At 47.3% G+C, this 15816-nt stretch overlaps 2 protein-coding genes across 6 annotated transcripts in view; one reads left to right on the top strand and one right to left on the bottom strand.

Annotated features, from left to right (window-relative positions):
* RAB1A (RAB1A, member RAS oncogene family) overlaps positions 1–2068 on the top strand; it is a 29864-nt gene extending 27796 nt beyond the window's left edge. Inside the window, exon 6 of the mRNA XM_027555640.1 lies at positions 252–2068. Within this exon, the coding sequence (XP_027411441.1) occupies positions 252–449 (198 nt within the window). The 3' untranslated portion in view covers positions 450–2068. The remainder of the gene's footprint in view (positions 1–251) is intronic.
* Positions 1907–15816, bottom strand: part of CEP68 (centrosomal protein 68) — a 26964-nt gene continuing 13054 nt past the window's right edge. For 2 of the 5 annotated variants that reach the window (XM_027555637.1, XM_027555639.1), the window contains 5 exons: positions 14187–15698; positions 12712–12834; positions 9944–10040; positions 6112–6284; positions 1907–5133 (listed from right to left, as the gene is read on the bottom strand). In XM_027555637.1, the coding sequence (XP_027411438.1) occupies positions 5110–5133; positions 6112–6284; positions 9944–10040; positions 12712–12834; positions 14187–15698 (1929 nt within the window). In that variant the 3' untranslated portion in view covers positions 1907–5109. Of the gene's footprint in view, positions 5134–6111; positions 7479–9943; positions 10041–12711; positions 12835–14186; positions 15699–15816 lie in introns of all 5 variants that reach the window. The other 3 variants (XR_003513400.1, XR_003513399.1, XM_027555638.1) reach the window with 3 other exon arrangements.

Below are 15816 nucleotides of genomic sequence, written 5' to 3'. Positions count from 1 at the left end.
AACCACCTTAGGTTTTATTGTTAGTTTCCCAACCAAGGGTTGAACCCGTGCCCCCACATATTGGAAGCACGGAGTCTTCACTGGACTGCCAGGGAAGTCCCCACCTTAACTTTTAAAATACATGCACTAGAAACTTTGACAGTGATCATTCGTGCAGTCATCTGAGTTCAGTAAACTTAGTCATTCATCATTCCTTATTTCAGATGGTGAAAAAGATTTTTCAATTAATTTTGCCTTACATATTCTCTTAGGAATTTGCTGATTCCCTTGGAATTCCATTTTTGGAAACCAGTGCTAAGAATGCAACGAATGTAGAACAGTCTTTCATGACGATGGCAGCTGAGATTAAAAAGCGAATGGGTCCTGGAGCAACAGCTGGTGGTGCCGAGAAGTCCAATGTTAAAATTCAGAGCACTCCGGTCAAGCAGTCAGGTGGAGGTTGCTGCTAAAATTTGCCTCCATCCTTTTCTCACAGCAATGAATTTGCAATCTGAACCCAAGTGAAAAAAAACAAAATTGCCTGAATTGTACTGTATGTAGCTGCACTACAACAGATTCTTACCGTCTCCACAAAGGTCAGAGATTGTAAATGGTCAATACTGACTTTTTTTTTATTCCCTTGACTCAAGACAGCTAACTTCATTTTCAGAACTGTTTTAAACCTTTGTGTGCTGGTTTATAAAATAATGTGTGTAATCTTTGTTGCTTTCCTGATACCAGACTGTTTCCGTGGTTGGTTAGAATATATTTTGTTTTGATGTTTATATTGGCATGTTTAGATGTCAGGTTTAGTCTTCTGAAGATGAAGTTCAGCCATTTTGTATCAAACAGCACAACCAGTGTCTGTCACTTTCCATGCATAAAGTTTAGTGAGATGTTATATGTAAGATCTGATTTGCTAGTTCTTCCTTGTAGAGTTATAAACGGAAAGATTACACTATCTGATTAATAGTTTCTTCATACTCTGCATATAATTTGTGGCTGCAGAATATTGTAATTTGTTGCACACTATGTAACAAAACAACTGAAGATATGTTTAATAAATATTGTACTTATTGGAAGTAATATCAAACTGTATGGTGATAAGTATTGTTTTAATTCTTATGGCTAAAGGGAAATAGAGCCTTGCATTATACTCAAAACAGCCATTTGTGTGTGCAACCAGGGCATTGTAGACAACTATCTTAGAGCAGCATCCAATATACTTTCCAGATAATATACCCAGTAAATGACCTAGGGAGGCTTATGTGCTGCACAGGGATTTAACCAAGCTTAGTGGTTCAGGGAGATTAAATTTTATGAAAGTAAGTTTTAGAATGTATGCTACCTAGCCTATTATCTCTGATCTTTCTCTAGAACCATTTGAAATGGCTTCACTGATCAACATTTGATTCTTCTGTGGTAGAGGTGGAAAACACCACCTTTCCTTAATTGGCAGACTAACACGTGTGCTAATATTGTTTCTTCCATGTTTGGAGTCAGATGTCAGCTGTTTTATCCTCCACAATTGTATACCTTAGGTTGGAGGCGAGTTAAAGCATTAAAGTAGGAAGCAGGAAATTTACTATTTGCCCTAATTTTAGAAAATATGTCCCTTAAAATTAGCTGAAAACCTGAATGCTGGGTGGGAGTAATAAATAAGAGAAATATTTATTTCAGTTGAATTTTGCACATGTGAAAATTTTGTTAACTAGGACCTTAAAGGTCCTAGGGTTTGTTTTTATTGTGGGGGAACAAAAATCTTTTGCTAACTCTGGCATTTTAAGGTGATAGAAGTCAAAGATAGTTTCCTTCGGGTTGAAATAGTAACCAAAATATTCTTAGGGGCGTGGGATGTGGCTGTTGGCTACACATTTTATGGTGGGGTCTTTAATTCAGTGATAAAATTTAAACTAAAAACAAGCCAAAAATTATAGGTTTCTTTATTTTCACTAAACAGGCAACTGAAATACATGGTACAAAAATAAGTGGTAAGATTATTGTAAAATGAATGGACAGAATAAATATTCAATTTAATTTTCCATCTATGAGAATTTCACAATAAAATCACAGTTTACTTTGTATTATAGATGTGCTTGTTGGGTCTATTCATCTTCACATAAGGCAACTGAAAAACTCCTCAAGCTACCAATAGTTATTTGGGTGAAATTTTTTTAGTGCTTCAAAAGGTTTATTTTTTTGCCTTATCAATACAGTACAAATAATTCAGAAACATTTTTAAAGTAGATGATACAAATTTCAGACAATGTAATGCACTTTTGTTTTATACAACAAGTTGTTCAAACTGTCAGCTTTTTCTTGGTGAGTTAGCAAAAAAATTATGTGAATTTGAGGTGTAAGCATATTTACATATTTATTTTTGAAAATTCTAGTGTTCTTTTCCTTGTGGTAGTCAAGACTGGGACAAGATGTTTCAGCACGCTTCACTACTTGCTTAATGAATGCAGTTTGGGGGATACTCCATTCCTACCCCCACTTTCAAGTACAAATATTTCAAGCTACATTATGGGCTTTTAATAATCCATTCACACTCAGTAAAGGGAATTATTGCTTGCCGTATTTTGTAAGGTTGCTATGAATTAGCTCACATGTTCTAAACCTAAGCAGTCACAGTCTCTGGAAATCCTTGCAAAATGATAAGCCATTCTGGTCTAAGCAATGACGTTTTATGACTTTGGACCAAAATTTCCTTTAGCATGTATGTTGTCATTGCAGCGTATTTTACATCTGCCCTTCTTTGTGTTCCCATTTAAGCTTCAAAATATCATTGTATTGACATTGTCTATTGGCAGATGAGCTTAAGCCATGGAGCTGCAACAAGAACCCAGGTTTTGAAACTGCCAATCTAGCTCCCAGTACTGCCACTTGCCTGGGGACTTAAGTTCTACTACTTTAAGGGACTACTAGGAAATTATACCACAGGTAAACTTGGGGTTTTGTAACCACATGATGTGTCACTGTGAGCCACTGCTGTCCTTAAGGCTAATGCTAGAATCAAACCTGGCCGTGTCTGCTCGTGAAATGCTGCTGGCAGCATCTAGTCAGAAACAATTTCCGCTTGAGTTTTAAGGGAGGTCTTAAACCTATAGCACTGCCGAAGATACCATTAATAGCTGTGCTGATGCTCTTCAGTGATATTTATGAGTAGGTCCAGAGTAGGCAAAGGAAGTGAACAAAAATATCTTTAGATCATCGCCTGGTAAAGTAATAGTTTTTTACAAAATAGGGCACTCTGAAATAAAATATTCTGTGAAAATTTCTGTCAGCTGAAGCCTATTATTAGATCGAATGGCACTTTTAGCTTTCAACTACTGTAAAATACCATTGGTCACTTTGAAGATGACAATCCTATAGAAACAATTTTTTTGCTAACTAGTTAAGGCATTTTCATGCCTAGCAAAATGTCAGTAAATGGGTTTAACTCCCAAGGGCTTATCCTGTAACACACTCATTGGAAAGGCATGTACCAATTTATAGTCACATCAAAGAGAAGGTGAAATATATCAGTTTAAGTACAGAGGCTATAAGATATGCCTTCTGAACCAATTAAGGCCTTTAAGACTATTTTACATATATAATAATCTGCTAGGAAGGTGTTCTGTCTTTTTAAATCTATGTACAGAACCAAGATTAAAACTGAGACAGCAGAATCAAAATTATGCCTTTAAGCATTTTGATAAATACTAGAATGGCAGAGGCACTTGAAATACTCCATTTTATATAACTGTTACTGAATTTTATAGTTTCCCTTTAGAATTAAAATCTTTAAACATTAAAACTTATTAACAGCTTATTTTCCAGTTTAAACTCTTGAGGATTTTAGTTCACAGAGATGGATGAGATGGTGTTAAGTTGCTCAGCTTTAAGTTCTAAACTTCTCTTAAAGAGGGTAATTTTCTATTTAGTATTTTATTCTGAGGGGTATCAGAAGACTGCTTTATGAGAGTAACTGTTCTAATGTTACCTGCTCTGGGTTCAGGTGATTTGTCCATTTCTTTATAAATCAAAGTATCTTCCTTTCTTAAGCACCCTCCCTCAAGTGAGAACCTAGAGTTTGAGAAAGGATTCTGACTTTCTTGAAGTGTTATCACATATTTAAGTGTGGAGGACCCTTTCCTCAGGTCATAGCCTACTGGAACACAAGTAAACAGGCAAAGTGCTTTCCTCCTTCCATGCACATTCACAGCCAATAAAACATTTTGAAAGCGCTGCTTTGTTTTTGCAGAATGTGTGGTTACCAGCAATGGCCAATCATTTTACTTTAAAAAGCTAGAGTTGGCTTTAAATGGTTGCTCCTTGGTCCCTCCCCCCCCCACTAAGGTATTCACATGTCAACTCCCAAAGAAACAAAAGAATTCCCTTTTCCCCTCACCATGAACAGCCTTAGCTTCTACAGCTATTTAACCAGGCTGTGTGAGCCTATCCATGCCCTTCTGACTCTTCCCAGGGAGGAGTGCAGGATGCCGCCTCCTGGAGGTACCCTGAAGGCAGATCATTAGTGGGCTGAAGCTCAATGGCAGCTTCTTAAGCCCCTCTCATTCTCCTTTAAAATGTTAGGCAGGCAGATGGAGCCCTGAGCACTTAAGATGATAAAAGGTATCTTTGCAGCCCAAAATAATTTACAGAAGTTCTATTTGTTCAAAACTTTCTATTAATTTGGAGAGTCTGAATATCTTCTACAGTCTTCAGAGAGTGATTTATAAGCCTAGTCACTTTTTGTCTTTTGGATCCTCTTGTATGCCTGAGAACACCAAGTACTGGGTACCTTCTTTCTCCTACCAGCTTTCTTTAAATGATCTCAGTACACAGAGTAGTTTAGGAGTTCTGTCTCCTCTTTTTAACTGGACGGAGGGAGAGGAAATCTTGTAAGCCTTGTCTGCATTATTTGAACAACTGCAAAGCTACATGCTCTTTGTAGAGAAGCACCAAAGGAAAACCTTAACTGGAAAGGATTCATTTAAATAAAAACAGTAACTCAACAGCCCTTACTTTCAGGGAAAAGAAAGGCATTTTAAAGCTAGTCACATTTCCCACTTGGTTTCAGAATTAAATGGCTCTCACAAGGACTTCCGAAAGTTTCCAAATAGCCACATTTTGACTGACAGATAATTACATCTCATTCAGAGAAGATGCCTAAAGAGAAAGAGAAGCATCCGTTACAGGCAGAATGCTGCAGAGGAAGAAATGACATGGCAATCATCTGCATTCATTTTAGAATTAAAATGACTACTACCCTAGATTTATTTGATGCAAATACAGGGACTCCCTGCTCCCGAGATACCTGGATTTATCCCTTACCTTCTTTTATTTGCAGTGAATTCTCACCCAGGAAATCTGAGTTAAACGCCAGATTTCGGCAGTAGGAGAAGTTTTGGAAGAAGCGTGCTCCAGCTGTGGCGGCATGGTGTTGGGCAGTGGTAGCCCCAGAGTGGGCAGCAGTCCCTCTTTGCTCTCAGCTTCTGTTCCTACCTGTGACATCTCCAAGGCCTGGTGCTCCCATCTATCCATCCCCTAACCCTATCCATCCCCTAACCCTTTTTTGGAGGGGAGTAGTGTGTGACATTTTCAGAGAGCATTTTCAGGAAAAGAAGGTGTGGGGAGTTGTAACTCAGGATCCCTGTGGCTACTTGGCTTTGTCAAGAGTTGCTTACTGATGGAGCACCACATGAGCTGGGTGGGAAGAGCCTGCAGGATAGAGGCAGCCTGTACCAGAGAAGCGTATGTGCACAGACATAAAACAAAGTTGGTACAGGTAAAGTCTACAGTTGTTTCCACGGGTGGGGAGGGGTGACATGTCGGCCATTTAAGATGGAAGCACAGAGCACCCTAGTCCTCAGCAGGCACAGGGCGGAAAGTGAGCAATGGAGCGTGCCGCTTTCATCACCACAGAAAGCGGCCCCCGCCCCCCCGCCCCACTCCCTGGCAATGGCAGCATCTCCCCTTTTCAGTTCCAGGGGCTTCTCCCAGCCTCTCGCCTCTTATTTGTTTCAGTAGCTTTTTTAGTTGAAGGAGCTTCTAAGAAACAGCCAACTATTAGAACAGGAACTCTGTTCCAGAATCAGGCACTGGGGTCTGAGGACAAGTTTCCTCCTCTGGGGTTGCTCTACTTACCAGGCTAATTCCCTTCACACCGGTGCTCCTGTGTGCTGCTGGCGTGCTGTCGGGGGTGAGGGTGCAGCCGGCCAGTGTGTCTAGGGAGGCCAAGATGGTGTCGTACAGGCGATCCGCGTGGCTCTCCAGCGCGCTGGGCTGCCTAGAGATCCTGCCCAGGACATCCTTTAACACTAACAAATGAGTTTTAAAGCAGTAAGGCCAAAGACACAACACAAGTGTGCCTTCAAGGAACATACCAGGGTGTAGCAGAAAGCAGGAACATGGCCACAGTTTCACAATGTCCACTTAAAAAATACTCCCTGGACCGAACTGCACTGCGGAATCTATGTTGTCAACTTGTGATTGATGCTGAATTGTCTCAATGGCTCCACTCTGGAGTTACACATTCACAAAAATGCACAAGAGACATGGTTGTCTGATGACTGGTATTATCTGAGTTTTAGAGATAAGACCCCTGGCTCACACCCGGATCCTGTGGGGCTGAAGCCTGAAATGAAAACAGCAGGCCACCATGAGGACTCTGGGTCCTGCTACCAGGTCCCATCAGCTTGTTGGCTGTGGGACTGTCATTTAGCACATATATGGGTGATGCGGTAACGTAACATGGGACTGCTTGTGAACCCTTTTTGGTGGGTCCTAAATGAATAGACTTCAAGAGAAAATTACCTGAAAGCAGGCTAAGACAAGATGGTTCATGAGGCCAAGGTTCCAACCCCTACAGGCCAAGTTTTGAGGAAGGGAGGGGCCAGGTTCAGAGTGCATCACACACAGCAGGCTTGTTTTTTTCTTTTAAAAACTTCGACTTCCTTTGTTAAACACAAAGGCTGCTTTTGCTTCCTGTGCCTTTTATCAGCTGTGTTCACCCTCTCCCTAATTTCCTGCCACAGCTGCAACATCTGTGAGCAGAGGAAGGGAAAGGGGAAGCTGTGTTATCTGCAGAGGATGCCAGCAGATGGGTGGAAGGAGGAACAGGCTGTGGAACTTAGCCCCTAGGGAAGCCACAGCGGTGCAGCATCATCAGGGCAAAGTGCCAGCCTGACAGTTTAGAACAATCGGCAGGGCAGGCTGAGGAATGCAGCCAGGGCCCCTGGCACAGCTCACCTGTAAGGGTGAGTGGGTCAGGTTCTCTCCTCCAAGTTCACCGGTCATGTGAACAGTCCTGTGTGGGGTCAGTGGAATTCAAGGGGCCTTTGGTTTTTGAACTTTTATTTTAAAATGTTAGAACATTTGGTTGGGGCCAAACAAAAGGGAAGCTGGAACAGTGATGAAATTCTCTTTCCCAGTTGAGACTTCAATGTTTTCACTGAATACATGCATACAGGGCCCTGGTTCAGCTCGATGTCAATAGGTTCTAGTCGTCTGATCTAGGATAATGAGGAGTTAGGGTGTAAGGCAGGACTGTTACTTCATGTACCAAGGTAACCGGGTCAAAATGTAGTGAAAACTTGCCAGATAACCAAAGGAAAACCCGTTAGCTGGAGGCTGAGATGAACACATTTGGAAGGAATTAATCTGACCTGTCCCTCAGGTTTTGCACATGGCTGAGGATGAGAGTGGGCTCTGAAGAAGTTGCGGGGACTGGGGTGTCCATGCTTGGGCTCCACTGACTCTGACAGTGTGATCTGGAGGGAAGAGTTGTGCGCCTAGCTGAAGACCCTGTGGATGTCTAGGGGAACCTGTGATTTTCATAAAACAGCCAAGTTCCTGATTAGTCCAAGCAGAGAACTGGGAGGGGCATGGTGTCCATCTGAATGAGCCTGGATACAGACCTGAAAATCACAAAATACCCCAAAGCATCTTTTTTTTTTTTGGGCCATGCACAGCTTGTGGGATCTTAGTTCCCCAATCAGAGATTGAACTGGGCCTACAGCAGTGAAAGCACCAGGGGATTCCCTGGACCACCAGAGAATTCCCTAAAAAAAGTCTCTTATTTAGGCAGTAAAATACCTCTAGACTCCTTTGGAGAGAAGAGCAAAGTGGGACATCATTACCGATTAAGTACTGAGAAGTATTACTGAGTCGATTTTTAAATGAAGGTCCAAGAACAACCTGTAGCTTGTAAGAAACACATGTGGCCTCCAGAAAATTTCCTGGTACTGAGTTCTTTATGCTACTGTGCGTGTGTGCAGGTGCAGGAGCCTGAGTGGGGTATTAGTGCACAGGGGTGGGAGTCAGGCTGCCATGCACTGTGTGGCCCCATGCAGATCCATAGCTCTGTGAAGTGAGAGTATTAACTATCCACCTCACGGGCCTGTGATTAAGTGAAAAAAATGTCAACGGCTTTGGCATGGTGTCTGGCACATAGTACTCAAGACAATGCTGGTATAACAAGTGGCAAAGGAGCCTGGCATAGCAAATTTCTGCCCCAATAAAAATTAAAAAATTCCTAATGCAAGAGCACAGTGGATGAGCCAAAGCAAAGGTGTCCCAAGGGCAAGGGATGCTGTGGGCTCACGTGACGGACAACGGGTAAGTCATGCCCTGCTGAAACCCTTCAGTGGCTCCCCCCAGCAAAACCCCTCTGCCACGCTGTTTTCAGTCCTGGGGGTTTCTTCCTTCCCAGGGGACATCTGGCAGTGTCTGGAGATGTTTGGGGTTGTCAAAACCGAGGAGGTATACTATTGGCATTTACTGGGCAGAGGCCGGGGATGCTGATAAGCACGGTGCAACAACAGGACAGCTGTCCTCACGACAGCGCGTCCCGTGGCCCAGTGTCAGCGGTGCTCAGGCTGGGACACTTGGCACCACCTCCCTACCACACACCCACCCACCACTGCTGGTCCGGCGCGCGCCACCTCTCCCTTCTCAAGCCAGTGGACCCTGCCCACTTTGTTCACACTGTTTTGCTTCCAGTGGAAATCCCACTTCAGTCCAAAACTGAGGCAAAACACAGATGGGCTTTTTCAGCACTTGCTTGCTCAGTCTTACAGAAACATAGGGACTGCTCTGAGGGGTCCATCAATTCCTTGCTTTAACTTAGCATTCTCCTGTCATATTCGTCCTATCATACCTGCTCCCAGCAAGGGCAAGGCCAACTGTAAACACCTGCACCCTGAGATGCACTCTCAGAGTCTGATTTTCTCACCTTCCTAATCTGGGAATCCATCCTGGGAAAGGGCTCAAGCTTAGTTTGTGTACCACCGTCCACCTGTCCCCTTCTCATCAGTTCACTTCTTCCTTCAGTCTCTTCCCATAGAACAGATTGACTGCTCTCAGGTCCTGGAACAAATCCTCCCCCAAAGCAGATAACGAGAGAGGGGTCCAGCCTGCAGGGCAAAAGGAAGGGAGCCCTGTAGGCTCCCCAGTGTCCTTGGCTCCCCTAAGCTAAGGGGAGCTGGACTAAAGCCAGCATTCCCACCAAGGACTCCACCAAGGAAAGGCAGAAGCTTAAAGAGCACTGTTCTTGGGACTTCCCTTGTGGTCCAGTGGCTGGGACTCCGTGCTCTCAATCAGGGGCCTTGGTTTAATCCCTGGTCAGGGGACTAGATCCCACATCCAGCAGCAAGGTTCACACGCTGCAGCTGAAGCTCCTGCATGCTGCTAAGACCGAGCACAGCCATATATATATTAAAGTATAAAAAAAAAGTGCATCTTTCTTGCAGGCTCAATGCCTGACTTCTCACACCCGCAGGGCTGTGACTGCCTCATCACGTGTTTGTGGGGCCATGAAGATGCGAGAAGCTGGCAGTCGACTGTGGGAGTCAAAGGCAATGGGTGTGGACACGAGGGATTCTTGTACACTGGCTCCGCCTGGTGACAGAGTGGGTCCCGGACTTGCACTGAGAGGTTATATTAAGCACCAGCTAAATTCAAAACCCAAGAATCTCACCTGGGGTATTATCCAGCAGGCTCTGAAGCAGGATCTCCCCTTTCTGTAAGACACTCTCCGTCAGGGACTGGTGTTCATCTATATCTTTCTTAAATTGCTTAGAGCACAACAGAAAAAAACAGGAAAAAGCTTTATTACTACCATTTCACAAAAGTCATTAAAAATGATCTTTTCTTTGGTAGTTGGACTCCCCTTTAACCCACCCACTCTTCAGGATTCCCCAAGTAAACAGTGCAGTAGTTTAACCTCATCTTCTTTGAGCCCAAAGCAAACCCAGAGTCAATCCTGTTTTTCTGTTTACAACTTGACAAAAGCAGAGTTTTCTTTTCCCTGGCAGAGCCTGGCTCCTGAACAGCCTGGAGGCCGGGATTCCCGTGTGGGCTACACCTCAAAGGGTCCCATTTAGGCTCACGGGCCTGTTGAGACTGTCTTCCATTCTAGTGGACCCGCAGAGCCACAGAGGCGCCTTCAGTGTGGCCACAGGCAGCTGCAGCCTGCCCCACGTCCTCCCTGTCCCGCTCTCTCTGGACCTGAGGCCGTGGGATGGCGTCAGGGAAGCTGTGAGTCTCCTGAGCGGTTGATTTCTTTTCCCCTTGCAGTACCAAGCCTTGTAACCGTTTCTGGTTTTTCCTTCAGCTGCTAAGATGTGAAGTCAAATCCATGACCACCTTCAGCACAGGGTGCAGTTCACATTCTGAAGTTGCAGTTTTACTTCTGGATTTACTATATTCCTGTCTTGTTTTCGTTTGCCCTAATTACCTGTATTGATTATTTCTTCTTTAGTTCTCTGCAGTTTATATGCTGCCACAAACCCACTGTGTTAAGACAAAATACACAAGACAGGGTCACAAGTGAAACGTGTGTGAACCAGTGTACATGTGCTTATATGTGGTATCTAAGTAGGCTCGAGGCAGCTCACATGTGGGCGTGAGCCAGGCGCCATCCTGGGTGCAGCAGCGCTGACAGTGGGGTCCCACCTGGTGATACAGTCGTGTGGATGACACAAGCGGGCTAGGCTTCGCTAACCTGCAGTGACTCCCAGCTCAGCTCTCAGCTCTACCCACAAAGCAGGATAGGTGCATGTGACTGGCCTGACACGCAGAGGACAGGAGGAGAATAAAGTGGTGGCAACAGAGCTGCTGTGAGGCGCCTGCTAGGAGGGGAGTGGGGCGGAGGCCTGCTGGAAAGGCCACCCCAGTGGGTCCAAACTCCAAGCAGTGCCCTCTCCATGGTGGTGCTGCCCTGGGCCTCCTGGGAGTGGGCCCTCACGCTCAGCCTTCCTCTCCTCTCTCAAGTGTGCTCTGGGAAAGGAACTCTGGCAACCACTCTCCATTCAGCAGGAAGCAGCATTCCCACGAGGGTAGGGCAGCTGGCCCACCCAGGCAAGGCCTTGCCCCTCAATTTTAGTTGGCTCCAAGTTGGAAAACAAAGGGTCCCCCGTCTTGCCTGGGTGTGGAAGGAGCTCTGAGTTGGGTGGTGTGGCCCTGGCTTGGTCACAAGTAAATCACACACTCTTCTATTCAAAGAACTGTCCCAGAAAACTGGACTAAACCACAAGTTCAGGCCACAAACACTACCTCTGCTCCTCCGGAAGAGGCAACAGAAAGACTGGGTCAACCAGACAGATGCAATGTAAGCCAGCAGGTGGCTCAGTTGATGTGAATATCAGTATCAAGTGATATCAGTATTGACTGATACTTTATCATCCAATTCAGAACACTTCTGAGAATGAAAGAGGGCCTACTGATAACTATGCCAGAACAGCACAAAATGTCACAAAATACACCCGTTACAAAGTTAACCAGGACCCACAAAGAAATCCTTAAAATAACAAAATCTAAAAAGAGGTAACCCCTACCCTTCAAAAGAATACCTTGAGAAGCAAACTGGGTCATATTTTGGTTTAAATACCATCAAAATGCCTTGTGTGTATTCTGGAGTCAGTGCAATTCAGCTCAAATCCTAAAAATACCAGTCAGGGCTGTCCAACAGAGTTTTCTGTGATGATAGAAATGTTCTAAAGGCTCTATTCAATATGGTAGCCACCAGACAAATGTGATGACCAAACACTCGGAATGTGGCCAGAACTGAAAAACTTAATCTTTTAATTTTACTTAATTTCAGTAGTCTTGTGATTTCCTAACAATGCAGATCTCTGTCTATCAATCCCTGAGAATCTGTAAAGTGAAAGTCAGCTGTGTCTGACTCTTTGTGACCCCATGGACTACAGTCCATGGAATTCTCCAGGCCAGAATACTGGAGTGGGTAGCCTTTCCCTTCTCCAGGGGATCTTCCCAACCCAGGGATCGAACCCAGGTCTCCCACATTGCAGGCAGATTCTTTACCAGCTGAGCCACAAGGGAAGCCCAAGAATACCAGAGCAGGTAGCCTGGCCCTTCTCCAAGGAATCTCCCCAACCCAGGAATCGAACTGGAGTCTCTGCATTGCTTTACCAACTGAGCTATCAGGGAAGCCTGAGACATTTGGAAAATCACATTGCAAATAACCCTGAAGTATTCTGGATTGAAGGTAAATAAAATGGACTTTCTTCAAGCTCTACTTGGTCTGGGAAGTAACTCATACATGTTAGTTTTTCAGCATTAAGGATTTGAAAAGAATTAGATTTCCAGTAAGATGTCTGATTAGATTTCAGGTAAAAGTCAATGGATCATGACACTGTGCATCAGTCACCCAAACTTTTACCTTCTAGTCAAGTAATTTACCACCATCTAGTGAGTGAACAGTCAGAAACCAGGACCACTTATTACCCGGTAAAGCTGCAGAGAAGACTTGAGGCCTGTGAGGTTGGATCTGGGTGCAGTGAGGTGGTCAGTAGTGTCTGCAACGTTATACAGCCAGTGGATCAGCTCTTCCAGCTGACAACAAAATGTCTGTGTGGACAAATAAATCGTGTGTCACCCATGGAACCACAGGCTAAAAATATCTGGGGGATCCCAGGCTACAGGCTGCATTCCCCACCAAGGTGTTGTCTCCCCTCTGCTCCTGGTCTGTCCCCACCCGTGACTAGACTTCTGCCAGGGCAACATGGAGGGCTCACCATGGCTCTGTGGCCCCTTGGTCTGTGAAGGGCCAGCCCTGTGTGCAGGGACAGGGCAGGGCACATGGGGGAGAGGGCAGCGGGCAAAGAGCGGCCCAGAAGGGACCTGCCCGACACAGGTCAGTTCCTCAGTCAGCACTGTACTGACTGTAGAACTGCTCCTGGGGAAGATGTGGACATAGAACATGGGACCGTGACCAAGACTGACCTGATCCTACACCTGAAAACAACTGAAGCTGCTTGTCCCTGTGCTGCTCCTTCCCGCCCAGGGAGCCGGGCCCCAGACTCCTGCCAGCCACTCACCAGGGGCTGGGAGCCCAGGCCTGTACCCCACGGCTTCACTCTTCCACATGCTAACACCTGTACCACCTGCTCCACAGTACAAACAAAGTCCACATGACACCACAGGGCAGGCTAAAGCCCTCCTTGAGAGCTAGAAAACTTCCGCGGCGTCGCTCCTGGGGACACAGCCCTCGGCTGGCTGCCCTGCTGCCTGTGGACACATCTGGGCGCTCAGGTGGGAGGCAGGCCCTGGGCTCTCCCAGGGTGTGGACAGCTGCGCGCCTGAACATCCTCATGTGAGGGACTGTACAAGGTCCGGGACATGAATTATTTCATTTAACCCACACAACGACCAAGGAGGCAAAGCTCCACATCCTACCAACAAGCAAACTAAAGAGATGGAGCCAAAACACACAACTACCTGGCGCGGACAACCCTGTTCCATGCAGTAGCAGCTCCACCTCCTTTCTCACACGGTCCACACGAGTCCAGCAAGTCTAGGCAACAGTGTGCCTGACACCCTCCAATCTGCAGCTACAGCACTTTATCAAATTAAAGCTCTGGGCAGTCTTTTGGCCAAGAAAACACTTTTATTGAGCCTGTACTTCCTGAAGGCATCTGAGCACAGGTCCCTCTTGTGCAGAGGGCCTCTTGATCCTCAAGGTCAAGCAGCCTGGGGAGTGGTTAGCAGCACAGGCTCTACTCTCACTGACAGTGAAGGCGCAGGTTACCTAACATCTCGCTGCCTTTTCCTCCAGCGTTGACAAGAGAATGCCAGTCCTCATCAGGACTGGACAGAAGGTGCAGTATGGCGCCTGGCACCTAAGTGCTCAACGTCACCAAGCTTCCTACAAGGTCAGTGGACGGGGGAAGAAGGCAACAGTGCCGAGACGCTGAGTTTACCTGCACGCACTGCACGAGTGACTCTTTCCCCTGCTTGCCGCCCTTCCTGGGAGGCTGCCCTTCAGCATCTGGATCCAACACTGCCGACCAGGAGGCGCGCGTTCTCACCGGTCCGGAGGAGACTCCCAGGGCCTGGCTGCTCACCAGACTGCCCTCTCCGGCAGAGCACCTTGCATGGACGAAGGAGCGTCGCAAACAGTGCTTCTGGTCCTCAGCACTCCAGGACCCTCTGAGGGTAGCCCCGGAGGGAAGCTGGCTTTGGCTGGAGTCTGACGGGAGCGAAGCTGGCCCATCACTGTCTGACACGTCCAGGGAGCTCTGCCCTTCGGCAGCATCCGTGGACAGGGGCACCAAGGTGGGAATGGAGCCCAAATACGAAATCACGCTAGAAACCTGTGTCAGCCGAGTGGGTAGGGCCAGATACTCGTCGTCACTTTCCACCTCCTCTTGGGGTTTCCATCCAGACTCCTCGCAGGTGAGGCGCCTGAGGCCCTGGCTGGCCCCCTTCTCCCTCTCCAACCCAGGTGAGGACCACCCTCTGTCCCTTGTCCTCAGGCGTGGAGAACCCAGCTCAAGGTGCCGGCCCACAGGTGGCCAGTCCCTCAGATTCCTCCGGGCTGGCTCTCTGCTCACCCAAGGAGTGGCCCTACCGCTTGGGGCTCTGGGAGTAGAGGCAAAGAGGCTGCAAGATGCTAACCCCACACCACCCTGCTTCTGGGGTACTCCAGAGGGCCCCCGCTTAAGGCTTGGCTCTCTGGGCCCAGAGAATGACAGGGCAGCGGCCTCGGCTGGTGGGCAACTATGGGAGACGTTAGTGGGTGACTTAAGGGTGCTCGCCGGGGAGACAGAGAAGCTATCCAGGTCTATGCCCGAGTCCTGCAGGACGGGCTCAGCCAGCACGTGGCTATCGAGCTGCTTCGGGAGCCGGGGCCCGGGCCTGAGGGGATAGGTGTAGTCCAGCAGATCTTCGTACTCTTTGTTCGGGTTCCAGAGTGGGGAGCGGCGGTCTGGGGAGGGAGGCAGGGAATCAGGCAGCACACAGGCCCAGTACTCGGCCTGGAAGGAGAGACGTCTCCTGCCCAGCCCGGGGGCATCACCTGCTGAGGACACAGGCTGGGGCAACCACTGGAGCCGAGGCCCAGGGCTGACCACTGAGGGCGCTGACGGCGGGACAGCCAGCTCCAAGGAGGAGGAGACCTTGGCGAGGCAGCCACTCCGAGGCTCCGCCTTTTCCTGGGGACCCTGGAGACTGCTGCCTGGGGAAGAGGCGGACATGCTGCAACTGGAAGATGGTGGCGCGGGCGTCCCTGGGCTCACGGCCGACCTCCACCTCGATGGGCACGGGAAGCCCGAGATAGGAGACTGTGGGCAGAGGTCTGGCACCTGCGGCGATTCCACAGGAGACGGGTCATCTTCGGTGTCAGCATCGTGTCCCAAGCAAAGAGCAGCAGCTCTGGGAATGGCGTGAGTCTGAGGTAGCGCCTCCGGGGCAGGAAGCCTGGTCTCCTCCATCTACAGTGACAGGAGGGAGGGAAAAGATCAAACAGGCGAGCCAGACTTCTCTCTTCGGGGACAACTCTGGGGTGGTTTTGGGGACCCAGATGACCCGGAGGAAAGTTCTTGAAAAGAG

The sequence above is a fragment of the Bos indicus x Bos taurus genome, chromosome 11 (assembly GCF_003369695.1).
Source record: "Bos indicus x Bos taurus breed Angus x Brahman F1 hybrid chromosome 11, Bos_hybrid_MaternalHap_v2.0, whole genome shotgun sequence".
Taxonomy (NCBI): Eukaryota; Metazoa; Chordata; class Mammalia; order Artiodactyla; family Bovidae; genus Bos; species Bos indicus x Bos taurus.
The sequence above is the reverse complement of the archived record's forward strand: the minus strand, read 5'-3'. Positions and strand labels throughout refer to the sequence as shown.